At 36.4% G+C, this 17370-nt stretch overlaps 3 protein-coding genes across 3 annotated transcripts; 1 reads left to right on the plus strand and 2 right to left on the minus strand.

The window, feature by feature from the left end:
• Nucleotides 1–80: 80 nt before the first annotated feature.
• Nucleotides 81–6890, minus strand: LOC132191471 (digalactosyldiacylglycerol synthase 1, chloroplastic). Its single transcript, XM_059606497.1, has 7 exons — nucleotides 6110–6890; nucleotides 4717–4749; nucleotides 3759–3837; nucleotides 2094–2578; nucleotides 1738–2004; nucleotides 1199–1548; nucleotides 81–854 (listed from the first exon to the last, which is right to left on the minus strand). Exons 1-7 carry the CDS (start codon nucleotides 6737–6739, stop codon nucleotides 320–322), a joined length of 2379 nt encoding a protein of 792 aa, XP_059462480.1. The 5' UTR covers nucleotides 6740–6890; the 3' UTR covers nucleotides 81–319.
• Nucleotides 6891–10655: 3765 nt separating this feature from the next.
• LOC132191759 (protein LEAD-SENSITIVE 1) lies at nucleotides 10656–13281 on the plus strand. The gene is made up of 3 exons (XM_059606849.1): nucleotides 10656–10783; nucleotides 10959–11032; nucleotides 12440–13281. The coding sequence occupies exons 1-3, from the start codon at nucleotides 10764–10766 to the stop codon at nucleotides 13132–13134; spliced, it is 789 nt and encodes a 262-aa protein (XP_059462832.1). The 5' UTR covers nucleotides 10656–10763; the 3' UTR covers nucleotides 13135–13281.
• Nucleotides 13282–13852: 571 nt separating this feature from the next.
• On the minus strand, nucleotides 13853–17370 carry LOC132192063 (uncharacterized). Its single transcript, XM_059607258.1, has 9 exons — nucleotides 17279–17370; nucleotides 16634–16753; nucleotides 16429–16496; nucleotides 15473–15581; nucleotides 15316–15384; nucleotides 15132–15189; nucleotides 14417–14652; nucleotides 14263–14314; nucleotides 13853–14125 (listed from the first exon to the last, which is right to left on the minus strand). The coding sequence occupies exons 1-9, from the start codon at nucleotides 17279–17281 to the stop codon at nucleotides 14058–14060; spliced, it is 783 nt and encodes a 260-aa protein (XP_059463241.1). The 5' UTR covers nucleotides 17282–17370; the 3' UTR covers nucleotides 13853–14057.

Consider the following 17370-nt stretch of genomic DNA (forward strand, 5'->3'; position numbering starts at 1 on the left):
ATTAGATGGTATCACAAACATCTTCATTATTGTAACTTTCCTTATAACAGAGTATTACACTATTGCATTGGTCTTCTATATTGACATGGAACAGAGCAAAACTTGGATTCACCTGTTAAACTACATGTGCTTCAGAAATGAATACATGGAAAAGAGCAAAATTTGGATTCAGCTGTTAAACTATATGTGCTTTGCTTCAGAAATTAATACATTTCATCAAGGGAACAAGAAACCTTCAGACTAAATAACTAGGCTCCTAACTGTGATATGCAAGTATTAATTATACACAGGGATTACTTGTACAGATTGGTGGATCTACTTACCAACCATAGATGGGATTTTCTACCTGCGGCGGCAAGAGATTAAGGTCTTTACAATGCTGCTTGTCATAGTCGCGGGTCCTGGGAATTGCTCCGGTACAAAGTCTAAGAAATTCATTCCCAGTTAGACAGTAGTGGCCAAATGCTAATCCTCCATCAACCATTTCTGTCAGACTAGGTAATGATGCTGATTTTTTTATGATCTTTCCATCATTTCTGCTGCCTTTTGCACCGTCTTCATTGTTGTTCAAGAATCTGTCGATCTCAGAATACTCTATAAATCTCTGGGTGGCAGCCTCCCATGAAAGGTTATATCTTTCCTCAGGAGTAAGAGGTTGAGGATCAGTTGCCAGTGCTTCTCTCACTTTGGCAACAAAATCCTCAGACGTCTTGTAAGTCAAACAGTTGGGAAATGACCTAAAGAACTCATTTGATGGGTGGTCTGCGCATACTACAAATTTTCCCATTGCAAGAGCCTCGGCAGTAGCCGTGCAGAGGACATCACTAACACTAGGATTTATGAAGACTTTGTACCTTCAAACAGAAAAAATAAAATAATATAAAATAATGTTCGAAGGAGCCAACAGTTGGTGTGCGTGGGTGGGTGAGTCAAAAACTAAGAATGTAAACAAAATAAGCATCTTAATTAAATTAAGTGTTCATTTTCCCCCATTAAAAACATTTCAATAATTTAGAGCTCTTTTCTAGCTCTATGTAATTTAAAGCTTAAACTTGGGACAAGAGAGAGAGAAAGAAATGGGGGGCTTAAACAGTGTTTTAATTTTTGGGGTTAACTCTTCTATTTGCTTAGGGGGGAACTCTTCTGTCTGCACCGAAACAATGACAAATCGGTAAAGTGGTTTCAGAAAAATGCTTACCCATGAAGAGAGTCATCTGCATGGTCTCTTCCCTTTTGAAAACTGAGATTCAGATCCAACCTTTTTGCTGTACTCTGAACTTCATGGGCATCCTCTCCATTCCCAAACACGTCTAAGTTGAAGCCATAAAGGTCACTCTTGTTCTTTGTTAACAAATCTATCAACTCCCTGTATCCCTTTGCCCAGACCATCTTGCCTAAGAAATATGCTCCTTTGGAGAAGGCTTGCTGCCCAAGTTCCCTTTCTGCAGCAACCCTTTCTCCAATTTTCAAAAACTTAGGATTCACACCATGAACATTGCACACCACAGACTTCGGTAAATCCTGAGTAGCAGCAGAAAGACGAAGAACCTGAACAAAGATCAGACAATTTGTTAATTGGAATCCACCCTATAATATAGAAAGAAAGCTGTTCAGAAAAATATTTATTTAGAAATTTTCCGCCCCGAACCAGTTATGCACAACCCAATCTACAGCATAGTATAAAATGAGAAACAAAGGTAACACACGACGAGGATATCCAATTAAATAAACTAATACCTTGTGGCAGTAAGCTCTTGTGACCCAATTGTTTATGTGTTTTACAAAGAATGCTTGGAGAGCCCCATTCTTCTCCCTCTTGATATATTCTAAGTAATTTGTGTGGACAATTCCCACAACATGGTTAAATTTATCAGTCCAACGTCTACCATGATGGTACCAATTTAGGTGCTCTGGTTCTTCTAGGATAGCGATGTCAGCTTCCTTGGAAGAGATAAACTGAGAAGTATCTCCAGTAGGTATTATGCTTCTCCTTGCCTTTGAAAACTTCAAAACAACAACAAATATGTCAGATGTTAATTTACAGGTTGATATGATAAAAGAAGACTGTATAATCTAATTCATCAAGAAGCTACCTTTCCAGGATAGAAGGAAATTTTAAAATCAGCCTTGAAGCCAATCCTTTCCTCAAGCCAGCTGCGTATATAAATTTCCTGCTCCTCTGGTGAACTAAAAATGAGATTGTCTGGATAAACTAGTTCTTGATCTGACTTACAAAGCCATGGAACCACGAGTGTGACATATTGTTTTGCAGACTGTGCCAGATATGCAGCTCGAAACAGTGGATTTACAGCTGTTCCAGTCATCCAAGGAAGACTAGCAGTTGTGACGATGGCAACATGCCTTTTCCCATCGGATGGTTCATGCTTTGTGTGGTCTTTCCAAAATCCACCCTCGTAACAATGACCTGTACTTTGGAGGACACTGGCTATCCTCAAATCTAATTCATCATTAATGTTATCATTCCCTAAAACAGAGGATTCCCCGGCAGATGCAGAGTGCAATAAAAGTTGGCTCTTGCGTTTGCTACACAAGCTTTCCACTATCTTATCACATATATCTGCAATCATATTCAAACACTATTAAAATTCAAGAGAAGCAATAATGGTTTAATACATTATCAAGTGTATATCTGCTTCATAGAATACATAAGCTTCATGGTGATGACAAATAAGTGGGGGCACACTAAAATCAAGTACTACACTTGAAACACAGTTTCCAAACATTTCAAACAATGGGAAGTTGTTGTTTTAAATAAGCCCATTAAGTGTTACATAATTCATGTTTACATTCAGTTAAAATAATTTAAAGGCAAAAGGGGGGGGTGTTGGGGTTGGGGTTTGGGGCAGGGGTGGAACAGGCTTTTTTTACAACTATGGTAGCAGCCTTGGAGGTCAGTTCCATCAACAATAAAGATTGCCATCTATTTGATTGGTAATTTTATTTGATATCTAATGGGATATTTACATCTAACACTATGAATGAGTAATAGAAAGAAGAAAAGAGGATAAAACGAGCAAGAGAGAATAAGGCCAAAGAATTGAGCAAACTTTCCGTACTTTAAATAGTTTGATTCTAGCATGTCTCCTCTTCTTCAATTTGTATGTTAAATAGTAACAAAAACATCCAACCATAGCAGAAATTGTTTGTGGCCCTGCAAAATCTTTCATCCTCCTAGACAATATTTTATTCCAAGAGAATAAGATCAGGTCAGATCACCTTAGAAGAAGCCCTAGAAAAATTTCCAAACAACCTAAGTCCTAAGATCTGAATCCTGCAGCTAATTGCAGATGCCTATTAGTTAATCTGATTCTTTTTCTTTTTAATGAAACTAAGCAACACTGCTGTGCTTTTAAAGCGGCTGCAATAAAACAAAGGGCAGCCCAATAAAATGTTTCAAAAGAGATCCACCAAAATAGTTCAGAAATGCACTATTTTATTTGATAAGAATTGAGAGGTTGTCCTGGATTTCCATTTTCATCCAAAAGAACTAAAAACTGGCTAGGACTAATTACAAATCATTCTTGTTCATAGCTAACTAGATTTTATTGCTCTAAATGATGTCTAGGAAATAATGGATACATGAGAGAGAGAGAGAGAGGGAGAGAGAGAGAGAGAACTTTTCAATTATGTTGATGTGGTTAAACCACGAACTTTAACCAAAATTGAAACATACAAAGGCCTATGCCACTATACATTACAAGGTAGAAGATTTAAACAACAATTAATGATTTACATACCTCTTCTAACACCCAAAAATGGACCGGATTGCCTAACCAAAGATGCCAAAAGTTCTGGCACATCCAACGGTGGTACTTCCTATATCAGAAATCAAAGAGAAAATATTCAGCATGGTAAATCATTGCATTACTAAAATTTTAAACTCCAAATCCATTTTATGCAAATGTAGTCCCTAAATTAAGCAAGAAAATAAATAGCAAAAACAAGATTCTCTAAAGAGATATAGTCTTTCCCCACAGCTTGCAGTTAAGCCTGAGCAGTCTTAAGACTACACGACAAATGGCCCAAGCCCAACACAAACAGCCGATTTCTAACATTTTGATACCCTTGAGCACAATGCTGTTTAGTTTTTTGGAATTTGAATAGACAACAATATATTTATGTTTTCAAACACAGGACCATATGGAATGTTTCCAGAAAACTTAGATGCCATATTTTTAACAAAAAAAAAAACAGATAGATATGAAAGAATCCTCCACAGAAACGTTATATGAAGAAACGTTATCATAGCCACTAAACACACTAAAAATGGCCTTTCACAAAGACTTAAGGCCCTGGGATCTAATTTATTAAGACCTCAAACAATTGTGTACCTTCCATTGTCAGTACTAAAGTATAGTTGAGAAATATCACATCAAATTTGACAGATACGTTAGAGAATATCATAGCCAACTCAATGATGCATCCAATATAAGAACGATCACTATGTTTGGCAGCAGGGAATTGGAATTGGATAAAAGTGAAAACTTCGATACATGATGTTCTAGAGAAAGGGCCTCAAATTTCATCCATTTAGAATTGGAAACTTCAAACCACATGATGCCAAACACAGCAAATAAATCCTTCAGGAAGCTCAAGTGGAAGATAGCATACTTGATTCTTACAGAAGTAGTAAAAGAAAAGCATGTTGTTTATTAAAACATGAAGCCAAAAGAAATCATCCAGACGGACACCTACCTTTGACTCTTCAGGCTCCTTGCACATTGCTTTCTGCAAAAAGTTTAATGTATAAAGTGTCAGACAAAAGAAAATCATCAAATATATACGCACAGATGTAGGTGTGTACGCATGTATGCATATACTAACCTCTAAACATTGAAAGTGTACAACAACCACAAAGTATACATGAAACCACTAGAAAATAATTAATTAGAAACTAAGTATGACTTTCTAAAAGTTAAAACATGTATCGCCGCTAATTCAGAAGAGATGATCTTTTTTTTTTCAAGTGGTATAAGTATAACAATAACGTTTTTATAGCTCTGGCCTCTGAGATCCTCATGCAAGTTGTAATTAAATGACATAAATAACCCCTCATGGCATTGTAGACAAGATGTACAACATTCACTGCATAAACACATCAAAGTGCTAGATGGAGCATTAAGTCCATGGCTAAAAGCTTGGTTGAGGCATTTACACCTTATGTCGCAATGCATGTCTCTGGACAAAACTGCATCTTTATAAATCTTGCGTCTAAAAATGTACTAAGTTTGAGGATCAGATCAGAAGCCCATAAAAGAAGGTGAAAGCTTCTTAGTCTTATAGGAAGCTTCAAAATTTGAACGGGAAGTTCTTTGCAATGTAGATTATTGTAACCTTTGTAGTAAAATACAAACCAACTTTAATTTAGTCAATAAGACCATTAAAGGGATCTTTCGAGCTTCATCAAACTCCTTCTCATGAACATGATTAGGGTCCTTGTGAACTAAGCACACAACTTTCTACTAGTTCTTTCAGTTTGAGGTCCATAAGTCTCATCCTCCCACAATTAAGCAAGCAACCTAAAACGACATCTAGAGAAAAGCATGGGAAATAACCAATATAGCCATCATTATATTGCGTTTATTTTTCTTTTTTTCCAGTCTTTGTTCTAATGTGACTATTGGTAACAATATAATCAACAAACCAACACATACCAATCAATTACTTCCCACATGACCGTTGGCACTCGAGCATAAATGAGTTCTAAAACCTTTTAAACTGAAAGACAAACATCGAAACCCAAATTTTAAGTTCTAAGAGAGATTGAAGTTTTCAGGTAAATAATTGGAAACTCCAGCATCTCAAATCTTTCAAATTTCAAGGAATTCTCAAGTATTCTCCTCAGAAAGATGCACTGCATCCCCAGAATATCAAATGACATTTGCTTTTGAAAACACAAGTTCTAACCCTTCATAGCTTTGCTTCATTCGATGTTTCAGTCTTGAATTAAGATATAATTAGTTATAATGATTCAAACATAGCCAAATAAATCAAATTGCTAACTCGTACAACCAAACCAAAGCAACATATATTATATACATTCAAATTCATATTCAAAACAAGGAAAGGTTGGCAAGAGAGAACATACCAAGCTTGACTTCACTTTCTCCACAAACTCACTCTTCTTAAACCCACCGAAAATCTCTGCCGACGAACTCCGCCTCTCGAACTCTTTGAGCCTCGTCTTCAACGCACGAACTGGCTCCCAATCCCTAGCAGACTGCGCCTCCTCTCCTTCTCCTTCACCTTTCCACTCCCCCCAGAAATCTCTAAACTTAACCATATTCCTTCTCCTAACCCTATCAAAATTGATAGTTCCGTCCCCATCTTCCACCTCCGACACAATCGCATTCCTTATCGCCGATAAATCAATCCGAATACTCGTCCTCGGGCTCCACTTCTCCAGAACTTTCTTGCTGAAATTCGGCGATGAGTACGCCCGGCGGAACTCCGAGAGCTTCGGCTGCAGCCTCTTCACGAACTCGATCTCGGTCGGCGGCGGCGTCGACCGGATCGCCGGGACCGAGAACGACGTCGAGGCGGAGTTGAAGAAGTTCTCTAGCTCTCGGTCGAACGACGTCGCGAGGTTCTTGAACGAGTTTGCCCGGTCCCGCATCAACTGGAGATCCGCGTCCGCCGAGTCCCGCACCCCTTGCAATCCCTTTGAAATGAACGAGAACGCGCTCGAAGAGCTCGAAGCTTGGTTTTCGTTGACCATAGCTTAGGGTTTTGACTACGTTTTCAGAGGAAGCTAGCGCTTTTAAATACAAGGCTCGCGAGAATTTTATTGGCTTTGCAAACGCGAAAAGCGAACAGAAGCTGAGGAAAAATTGGGGAAGACGAAGGGAGGTGAGAATTTAACGGTTAGGATTTTGGGTTCTGAATTTTTCTGGAAGTGGGTGGGACCCGTGTGTATCCACGTGGGATTGTTGCACATTGATTAGATTTCCGTGTGGTGACGTGGAGACCGAGTCACGTGGGGAGGATGAGGTGGGAGCGGATCACTGGGTGAGGACCGACGAAGTTTCGATAAGGGAAATATTCTGGAATCTGGAGAGAAGCATATGCTTATGGTGGTGGTGACTTAAGCTGTTGATAGGGGCACGTGACTTATCTCCGGCTCGCACCCGTCGCACCATGCAGTATTTTGTGCTTCTCATAATAAACATGTTTAATATTTATTTTAAATACTTTTTCAAATAAAATTCAAAACCATTAACAACATACCCCTAATTATTCGAAAACAGACAACATACTAACTTGCTCCGCTTGCTTCGATGGGATTTAATGCCACTGAAAATAATAATCAAACATAAAATATTTTTGATTTAACTAAAAAATCTTCTTTAATTTCATAAAATGATTTTTATTTTAAAATTTTGTAAACTATTTTTAATTTTGAGTTTATCTTTCTCAAACCATTAAATTACCGTCGGATCACCGTCATACTACCACTAAACTATCACGGAACCTATGCTCAAAGTTGTCAAAAGTTGCGGCCGTTTTTCGCTGTCATATATTTTTCATATAAGCGAAACGCTATAAAATGTAAAAATATTTTTAAACAGTGTTCAATGTTCTATTAATATATTTTCTAATGTCCCTTGCACCTCTAGTTCTCCGAAAGCAAAAGCTTGCACGACAGGAACAGCAACAACAAAGAACAACTATGCTAGCTGTTAGGAAAACAAGGAAAACAAAGAAAGAACGACTATTTTTGTCCCTTTCTAGAATGTGCAACTTTCCAATCACGTAAAAGACTTTAGTCTTCGTAGAAGACAGGTTATTATAAGTGAACCATTTTTTAAGCTATCCTATTAGTTCCATCCCCGACCAACCAAAGACGTACGCGTGAATTGAGATGGACGATGAGTGGTGTTATGAGTTTGTGGGCTGCTGCGAATGTGAACCCACTCTGTTTTGTCCCGAGCGTTTTTCACCGTGCATGTCGCGATCGGTCTTTTTTGCTTTCAAGGGTCACGTAAACCTCCCATGATTGTGTGAACCATGTTCCACATTGCCTTGACAGTTGACGGGATGGTTCTATGAAGCCTCCAGAATACGTACGGATCTCAAATGCAAACCAAAAGTACTACCGGTGGGTGGCAGCTGGTTTAGGTTTACGATTTTTTTCTATTTTACTAAATTCAATTTAAAATTGTGAATATCAAAGAGAAAATAAGAATTAAAATTATGTTTGAGTCGTTTGAATAATATAAAATTTTGAATTAAATTGAGTGTTAGTGGTATCAAATAAACTAAAAAAAAAAAAAAAAAAAGTTGAGAAGAATTGAGAAGAATTGTCTTTTCAAACAAGCCTTTAAGAATTCCAACGGTTTAACTGAGTTAAGTATTGATTAAATGATTAAATTTATCATTTTATATATATATATATATATATATATATATATATATATATATATTCCGTATTATATTATATTTGTAAGATTTATTTCATTTCTTATGTATTTTAGAGTTTATTTGAGTTTTTTGCTCATTATTCATTACCTCTTTATAAATAGAGACTTATGTAATATTGTTGCAGACAATTCAATATAGTGAATATACAAAATATAGTCCAGACGTATGAATAATGCTATTTAATAGATTCTCATACGATTGTCATGTAACAGTAAAAATTAACCTTTAAATCAATAAGAGCACGTAAAAAAAATTAACACTTGATATTTAGTATCACATCATCGTAGACTCATAGTTATATTGCAATCGTAAAAAAGTCTATTAAATATCATTTCTCTACTTTTGCCTTTGCTCTATTTTCTTTATATTTCATAATTGTCAATATTAGAAGATAATAGTATTTTTATACTTTATCTCTTTAGTACTCTTTAGTCAAATATTGCAATTAAAAGTTGTCATACTTATCTACGAGTCATGTCCTTTAAGTAGTGAGTCATGTCCTTGTAAGGCACAAGTCATAATGTTTAATATCTTATCAAAATAAAAGCTTTGAAGTTCGAATTATGTCTTTATCAATTCACTCCACTTTAATTGTTTGGGAAGTACTCGCCAGTGAAGTCAGAACTTTACCCAATCTGTATGGTGGAAATGTTTTGAACGGTCTAAAATTTTTCTGACAAGAATAAGTACAAGAATTGAAGTGACCTCTCTTAGAGAAGTTCTATCATGAAGTTGTAGATCTTTTAGCTAAAATGTAAAGAATTTTATGTTCTAGAAAATCAGTTGGGATGCTCTCATACGAAAATAAATAAATAAATAAATTATGGACATTAAAGATTATTTATGCCTTGCCTCCTTTCATCAAGACTTTAATTAAGGGATTCAGATCCTCTCCTGATCCTTTAAGGACTAAAGAGTTTTATGGCTGAAATTTTTCTAGAAAAATCTCAAAGCTACAAATGAGTCACGTTAGTCTCTCTACTAACAAATAAAAAAAAAATTATTTGTTAATAGAAGATGACGTGGCTCATTTGTAGCCTTGGGATTTCTCTAGAGAAAGAGAAATCTCAGACGTGAACTAAGGATCGGAGAGGGTCCGGGTGGTCCATCTGTCATTTTCTTCTTTGATGAGGCCCAGCCTCCCGGTCTATAAAACTATGTGATTTGCAGATGGGTCAGAATACATGGGCCGAAACCCAACCACTGAACCCAGGCCCACGTTGGAGTTTATGGGTGCGTCTAATTTAAGATTGCTTACTTTTGGGCTTTTTCTAGATATTGACAAATCACCTTGCAACCGCGACAAATCAACCGACAGAAAACGTCTAAAACGCGGGGATCACAGTTCACAATTCACACATATGCATGCGTATTTTAAAATTTTAAATGACGTAAGAACGATTTAATATACACATTATTAAATATTATAAAATTTAATTTGAACCAACGTGATGAATGTATATACTCATCTCAAATAATATTATTCTTCATACTCGTATTATATTGATTGATATAACATGTGCTACTATGGTCACACTCAAAGAGAATAGCTACAATTGGTCATCTCAGCCTACCCTTTTGCTCAAAGGAAAAAAAAAAAAAAAGATATAACCTATTTTAAGTGACTAGTATTTTATGGAAAACTTCATAAAATTCTTCTGAACTTTTACTTATTTTGACACTAATTCTTTAAATTTTAAAAACTTTCAATTACACCGTTTCTATTAAATCTTGTCAAAATTACTAAAATACTTCTTTTTTTATTAAAAAAAAATATTGTAAAAATGTAACAAAAATATTACAAACATGTGCATGAATCTTTACAAATTTTTATAATAAAAAAATGGGCATTTTGGAAATTTTTACAATATTTCACGAATAATTCTAACAGAATAAGAATAAGGTAATTGAAAAATATTTGATACTCTTAATTAAAAATTTTTTAACTTCAAAATAATAATTTTAAAAACGCGTGAAAGCTTACAAAGGTTTTTCCTAATTTTTATAATTGACATGAAGTGATTTAAAATACACTTATCATTGCTGATCTGTAGTAATAGATTGAGCGCGAAAAATAGCATGACAGGGGGTTACCGTTTATGACCACTGGCCGGACCGTCACGTCAGGTGCTGCCACGTGTAAATCCCTTCATCTCCTGTCGCTCTCAAATCCTTAGCCAGGAAGGCTTCTACAAGGGGCACAGCCGTCATTTCGTCAAAATAACCTCCTCTGCGGGAATTCGAAACTCACCGAAAGCTTTGTTTTACAACGCGTTTTCGAGAATCCAATTCCCAGGTTGGTTCATTTCGCTGAGAGAGAAATGGGGCTGCTATCCAACAGGTTTTTTTTTTTATTATTGTTTATAATTAATTTCCATTTATCTGGTATTATGATCGAGTCTGTCGGATCTCAAATGTTGTTGCTTTTCGTTTTCCTACGTTTTCTCGGCAACCAAACGGGACATTAAGGGTGTACCGGTTATTTATTTATTTTTCCTGTTACTTTTTGTTTACAGAGTGGATAGGGGGAGCCTGAAACCAGGGGATCACATATACTCGTGGAGATCTGCTTATATTTATGCTCATCACGGTTCTCTATCTTTTCCCCTAATGGTGTTGCATTTCTTTGAGCTTCTTTGTTTTTGTTTTACGTTCTGCTTAGCATGATAAAATTGCATGCTAATTTTTTAGCTTGATGTCGCTGAATGATGAATTTCTTAGAGCAAGTTTATATGTATACTTGGATATTCATGCATAAGAAGAAAATGGTCTTCAAATTAAAGAAAATATGAAATTTTTGCTCAATGGAGGATTTTTTTTTTTTTTTTTTTTGTTCAATTGATTTGATAAGAGGGAACTGGTGGATCCAAGCCGACCCTAAAGTTGTTCTCCGACTCCCAGGAGGCCTACTGTGTTAAATGGTGATAAGGAAATTGAATTTTTTCCATTTTCCAAATAATTACCGGCAGATTATGCCCCGGATGCACTTAATGCTGCAAAGAGCTAACTCTGTTAGAGTTTGTGAATGATTATGGTCTCTGGAATTCCAAGCATTAGAATTTAGAAGGAAGCATCATAAAGAAGCATCTATGATTTCATTTCATGAAATGCCATTGTTAAAGAGAACGGGGAATGAATTATGACGTGGTGTATGTGTTACAATGCTTCATTCATGGAGGACTTATTATTCTTTTGAGCTTATTGTTGGTAGAGGTGGCATCATTTGAACTTCAGGGGTTTTTCATTAGTTGTTCTGTCTATACTTCAGTTTGTCGTAGGAATATTGATTCTTGTCCCTGATGTTCCTCCTGAATGAGATGACTCCACTTTTTTCTCTCTACTTGTTAGATTGAGTGATATGCAAGGTATATGTTGACATTTGATTGATTAAACAGGAAAGTTTTGCAGGAAGATATTTCTCAAGATACGGGAAATAAAGGAAATAATTGTCACAACTTTTCCCTTAATTGTTTCATTGGCAAGAAAAGTTTGTATTAGTTTAAACTTATCCGTGATGCATAATCTTGTTAAAAATGCAGGATGACAATTTAGGAAAATTTTCCCTGTAGGAAAGTGATAAGTGGTAGAACAGACTCGCCCCTTTTCTTGTTTACAAAAACGCACAGAAAATACTGGAAAACAGCTTTATTTTTCTCTTCCTTTCCCTTTCCTGTCAATCAAAAGACTCTTAGGGCAATTATGATAAATTGACTACTGGTTCCCTATGTTTAGAAATTTGTGATGTGTTGAACATCTATAAGAAAAAAAAACATCTGTCTGTGTACCCGGCAGACAGGTTAGTAGAGAATTGGAAGTCTGTGTTCATGAAATTGCTTATTTTTCTCTTCCTTTGACATAGCTCCAACCTTGTGCTTTCCATGTCCTTGTATTATCTATTCACTTTCTTTCCTTCTATCCTAATAGATTTAACATCAATTCATTATTTGTCTTGTATATATTTTGACAATATCTTTTTCTGCATCCGAATGCAAAACAGGTATCTATGTTGGGGATGACAAAGTCATTCATTTTACTAGACGTGGCCAAGAAGTAGGAACTGGGACTGTGCTGGATGTCCTGTTGATTAGCTCAGGACCAACCCGACCTCAACTGCCCTGCCCCACTTGCACTCCACCAGAAGACGGGAACGGTGTCTTCTCCTCATGCCTGAACTGCTTCCTTGCCGGTGGTGTTTTGTACCGTTTCGAGTATGCCGTCAGCCCCGCTCTCTTTCTTGCAAAAGCACGTGGTGGGACGTGCACTCTTGCAGCCTCCGACCCAGACGATGTTGTGGTTCATCGAGCAAAGTACCTGGTTGACAACGGCTTTGGTTGCTACAATGTATTCAAGAACAACTGTGAGGACTTTGCCATCTACTGCAAAACCGGGCTTCTTGTGGTGGATCAAGGAAGAGTTGGGCAGAGTGGGCAAGCAGTTTCTATTATAGGGGGGCCTCTGGCAGCCGTTTTATCAACACCACTGCGGCTTGTTACTACCAATGTTTATGGAATGGCTGCTACAGCTGCTACAGTATACTGTGCTAGTAGGTATTACGGTGACATTGGGTTTAGGAGGGATGTAGTGAAGGTCTCAGTAGAGGATCTGACAAGGAGGCTGGCGATAGGCTCACTACAGGTGGTTGAGCCTCAAATTACTCCTGCCCGTGGGTCTCCTCCCCAGCTTCTCACTTAATAATTTATCAAATGTTATCTTTGTTCGTGACCGGGTTTAATAATTTGTTGGGACCATTGGTTCCCAATATATGAATAGTGGGCCTCTTGTCTCTTGTTACTTGAATGTGCAAGTATTTATTATGACATTTGCTTCGCTTGTTCTGAATTGTCACTTGTCTACTATATTTTGAGAAGTAAATTGTTTTGTGAACTAAATCTATGTGTATTACTTAAAAGACTGTCTAAATGATGTGTAGTAACTCGCAACATTTGTGATTATAATGATTTGTGATTATACTGATTTGTAATAAGCTTCGTGTGCCACATGAAAATATTTCAAGAGCTTGTTATATACAAAAATAACAAATAAGTCATTATCAACTTTCGTTCAAAATTTTGACGAATTTTGTTAACATATCATGTCAAATCTAATTATATAACAAGTGTTGCCCATAATGTATATATAAAAACAAAAGCAAAAAAGAATTATGGAGAGGCTCGAGCTAAAATAGTTTGCTACTATTTTAAAGTGATTATAGGTAAGACAGCAGCTGCTCTTGAGCTATGTCAACGAAAACGATTAAAGATAAAACAAAGAACTGGGCTAAGATTTTCACAACCGATAAACTTGCAATATTTGTAAAAATATTATAAACAATTTGAATGAATTACTGAATCTATGAGTCACGTTGTGCTATTGGAGTTTGGCTTTAATGGTAAGCTAAAAATTGAACAAATTTGAAACAAAAGCAAGACAAAATTGTATTACACATATATCTCCTGATACAAGTGCTATTTTAATATGATGCTAACACACGAAGAGAGACCAAAAACTAGTGGCTTTGTGAAGAAATTGGGTTACACAACAACTGTCAACAAGACACATGCTACTTCAGACATCCTGGAGTTCAAACCAACGTCTCCGGTTGTCAGTAACCCCTCTTAGACAAGCAAAACAGCGTTTATACAACCATCATTCTCAGGGTCATTTGTCACCTGAGCGTATTTCCCTGCATCCGCCACAACAAAATAAATTACTTTCATTTATCATAAATCACAACCAAATGATACATGCACTGATGGGAGTTGAGATCGATAACAATGGTAAGTTTCAACCAAGAAAAAAAAAAACTAGAAGGATTCTCACCCCATACAACTTTCCCAGCTGGTGTAACGAGACCCAACTCACTGACATTTACCTGAAATTCATAGCAACAGAAGAAAAAAAAATGTAAACCCGCCCCGTCTAACTTTGTCCTTCCTCAGTGGATCATAAATATAAATTTGAAGGAAGACAGTACCTCAATGACAGTTCCCTTTGTCATCACGCCAAGAGAGGTATACATTTGACCATTAGGATTTTTCTTTACTCCGATAATCTCAAGATTGAAAGTGCATTTGAGTTCAGGGTGTGTCACATGCGCTTTGGTGAACCGCAGCCCACTAGGACGGATGAAACGCTCATACTTTGGAGGTTTTCTTGTAAAACCAGCTCCCACAAATGTGGCTTTTGTGACCATCCTCTTCCATTGTTTGGCTGCAAAAGAGATCCAGGCCTAGAGCATCAGGGGCACTCCTAGTCACTCCAATCACGTTTTATATGAAAACAACCATAAACGCATTCGTGTTTTATTGTAAGGTCACACTAAAATCAGATGCATCTGAGAAATTCTACGAGCTACTTTATCACACAATGAACAGCAGTAGAGAGTTCTTTGATTGCATTGGTAAATCCACAAAGCCACAACCCAAAAATGAATTTCATCGTCTCCAGACAAGCATGACTTATGAAGTTAGCCAAATAATTAAAAAAGGGTGAGAAAAAATAGAACAAATTGAAGAATAACTTCACAGCATCTTCTAGCACTTTAGAATCCCATCATCTTACCATAAGCCAAAAACATACAAGTGGGATTAACAAGGAAACAAATTTTAACCAATAAAAAATTTTCAATATCAAGAAAAATTAATAAATATATTAAAGATAATGAAGAAGGAGAGTTTCTGGAAACTTACTCTTTCTTTTACCAGTTCTGAGCACTTTGAACATTTCATCTTCGGCAACAGGCCTCACCTAAAGAAGGGATATAAATTCCATATAAAATTTAACTGATTACATATACACCATGATTCACCCACACCATACACCACACACACAAAGAACCGCAAAATCATGCTAGAAAGTTGATTATGATCTTACCTTGGGTAGAGGGACTTCCCATTTACCAGCTTTCTCTTTCCTCTTTTGCTTAATGGTATTGCTAAGAACCTATCAACAGTGCATGTCAGATTCATAAACAGAAAGGAGTGTCTGGGAAAGAAAAATCAGTACTTTTCAGATCGCAGGTGTAACATACTTTAGCTCGAGTTGTGTTTTCACGATCCAGCAAATAGGCAGGAACAGCTCCTTCATGAACATCATCATCCACCTTGCGCCTGGTGGACGATTCCTCATGCATAGCCAGTCTATTGACACGCAAAAGCAAAATTTTTTATCCACCACTGGTTATCCAACATAATATAAATCAATAACAAGCAAAAATAACTCGCCCATTTTGGAAAATATATACTGATAACTGAAACATATGATACATGGTAATTTATCTTCAGACAAATATAGGAGGATATAGTAACGACACAGAGGAAAAATTGGTTTTCAATTCAGACTGGTTGCATCCAAAGTGATTGAGCTGTCATGTGCATATATATTGTTGCAGTTTTAAAGTGCTTCAGTAAGAAACTTAACTAAATGGCAGACTGAGGAAATAAGAACTTTTCTACCACGATGATTCTAAGAAAAATGAAACCTACATTCCCAATCTGCTATGCCACCAAACAATAATACTACTAACACCAGGAAAATCATGTTCCTAATGGTTTCAAATTTTGACCATGATATCTCAAAGAACCCTACAAATATTTACCGACACTCCCTTTGTTTTCAAGACAGCAGCAATTTGAAGGAAAATGAGCCTTTTTTTTCAAGTAGTCAATAACACTACTGCTATATTGCTATCAGCGATCACAAAAAAGATAAGTTAATTAGTCTCAAGAGAGTCCATATAACATCTTATCTAAGGCACAAAAATCTCAATGCCCAAGAGTTGTAACACTCAAAAAAATAATAAAAACAAAAATCACATCAAATATGGTTTACATGGAGAATTAGTATCAGGCATTTAAAACTAAAGTTTGTCATCAAAGCATCATTTCTAGTACCCGTTGTTCCACTTATATGTACAATAGCTCACAAATCCATAGTAAACATGAAATTCAATAAATAAATTCAGGAAAAAAAAAAAAAAAGACTCACGTCTTCTTCATCTGGGCCTTTTCGGCATAGCGCTTCTTCGCGAACATCTTGCCCTTAATACCCAGCGCCTGTTCCATTAAAAATAAAACCCCAAATGAGAAATTTAGCTCTCAATTTTCCCAAAAAAAAAATAATAATAAACAAGAAAAGAAATTGTGGAGATTCAGAGATTATCATTATCCAAAAAAGAAAGAAAGGACAGGACCTTCTGGGCATATTCAGAGCGCTTGTGGACTTCACGAGCCTCCTTCTTGCGCTTGCGCTCGAAGTGGTCAAGGCGATAGCCATTCCTCTTCCTGTGAAGGTCTATGTAATCTCCTTGCGGCTAAACCAAAAAAAAAAAAAACAAAGGACGACAACAGCAATCAGTAAAACAACGAATTGGGTATCAAAATAACTCAAAATATTTAAATTCCTCAGAAATTGTTTAATAACTCAAAATATTACTTGAAAATTGTTTGTTTATTGACATAAACGATGAAAATTAAAAAGATGACGAAAGTTTAAGCATTTTTGCATGAATTTCTAATGGTTAACAGTCTTACAGAGGATGATAATCAGATTCAGAACTCATCTGGATCAAAATTCTGGTTTATTTATATTATTTTCCTTTCATTTTCTCAGAAGCCAAACGGAGCATTATGCTGGAAAAAAGCATTTGAAATATGCCATAGTCATAGATATTTGAACGCCATAGAGAATAAACGAAAAAGAAACGAATCAAACTTTGGACGTGAGAGCCAGAGGAGTACCAATGTTTTGGATCACAAAATATGATTAAAATTAAAATTTGGCATTGTATAAAATTGTAGGAAATTCTGAACAGAGAGAGAGGGGTTTAGGAGCGAACCATGGTGACGACGACTTTGAGCTCGGTGCGAAGAGAAAGTGCAGAGAAAAGTTAGAAAACCCTAGAAGATGGAAGGGTTTTTGATTTTGTTA

Source organism: Corylus avellana, chromosome ca9 (genome assembly GCF_901000735.1).
Source record: "Corylus avellana chromosome ca9, CavTom2PMs-1.0".
NCBI classification, from domain to species: domain Eukaryota; kingdom Viridiplantae; phylum Streptophyta; class Magnoliopsida; order Fagales; family Betulaceae; genus Corylus; species Corylus avellana.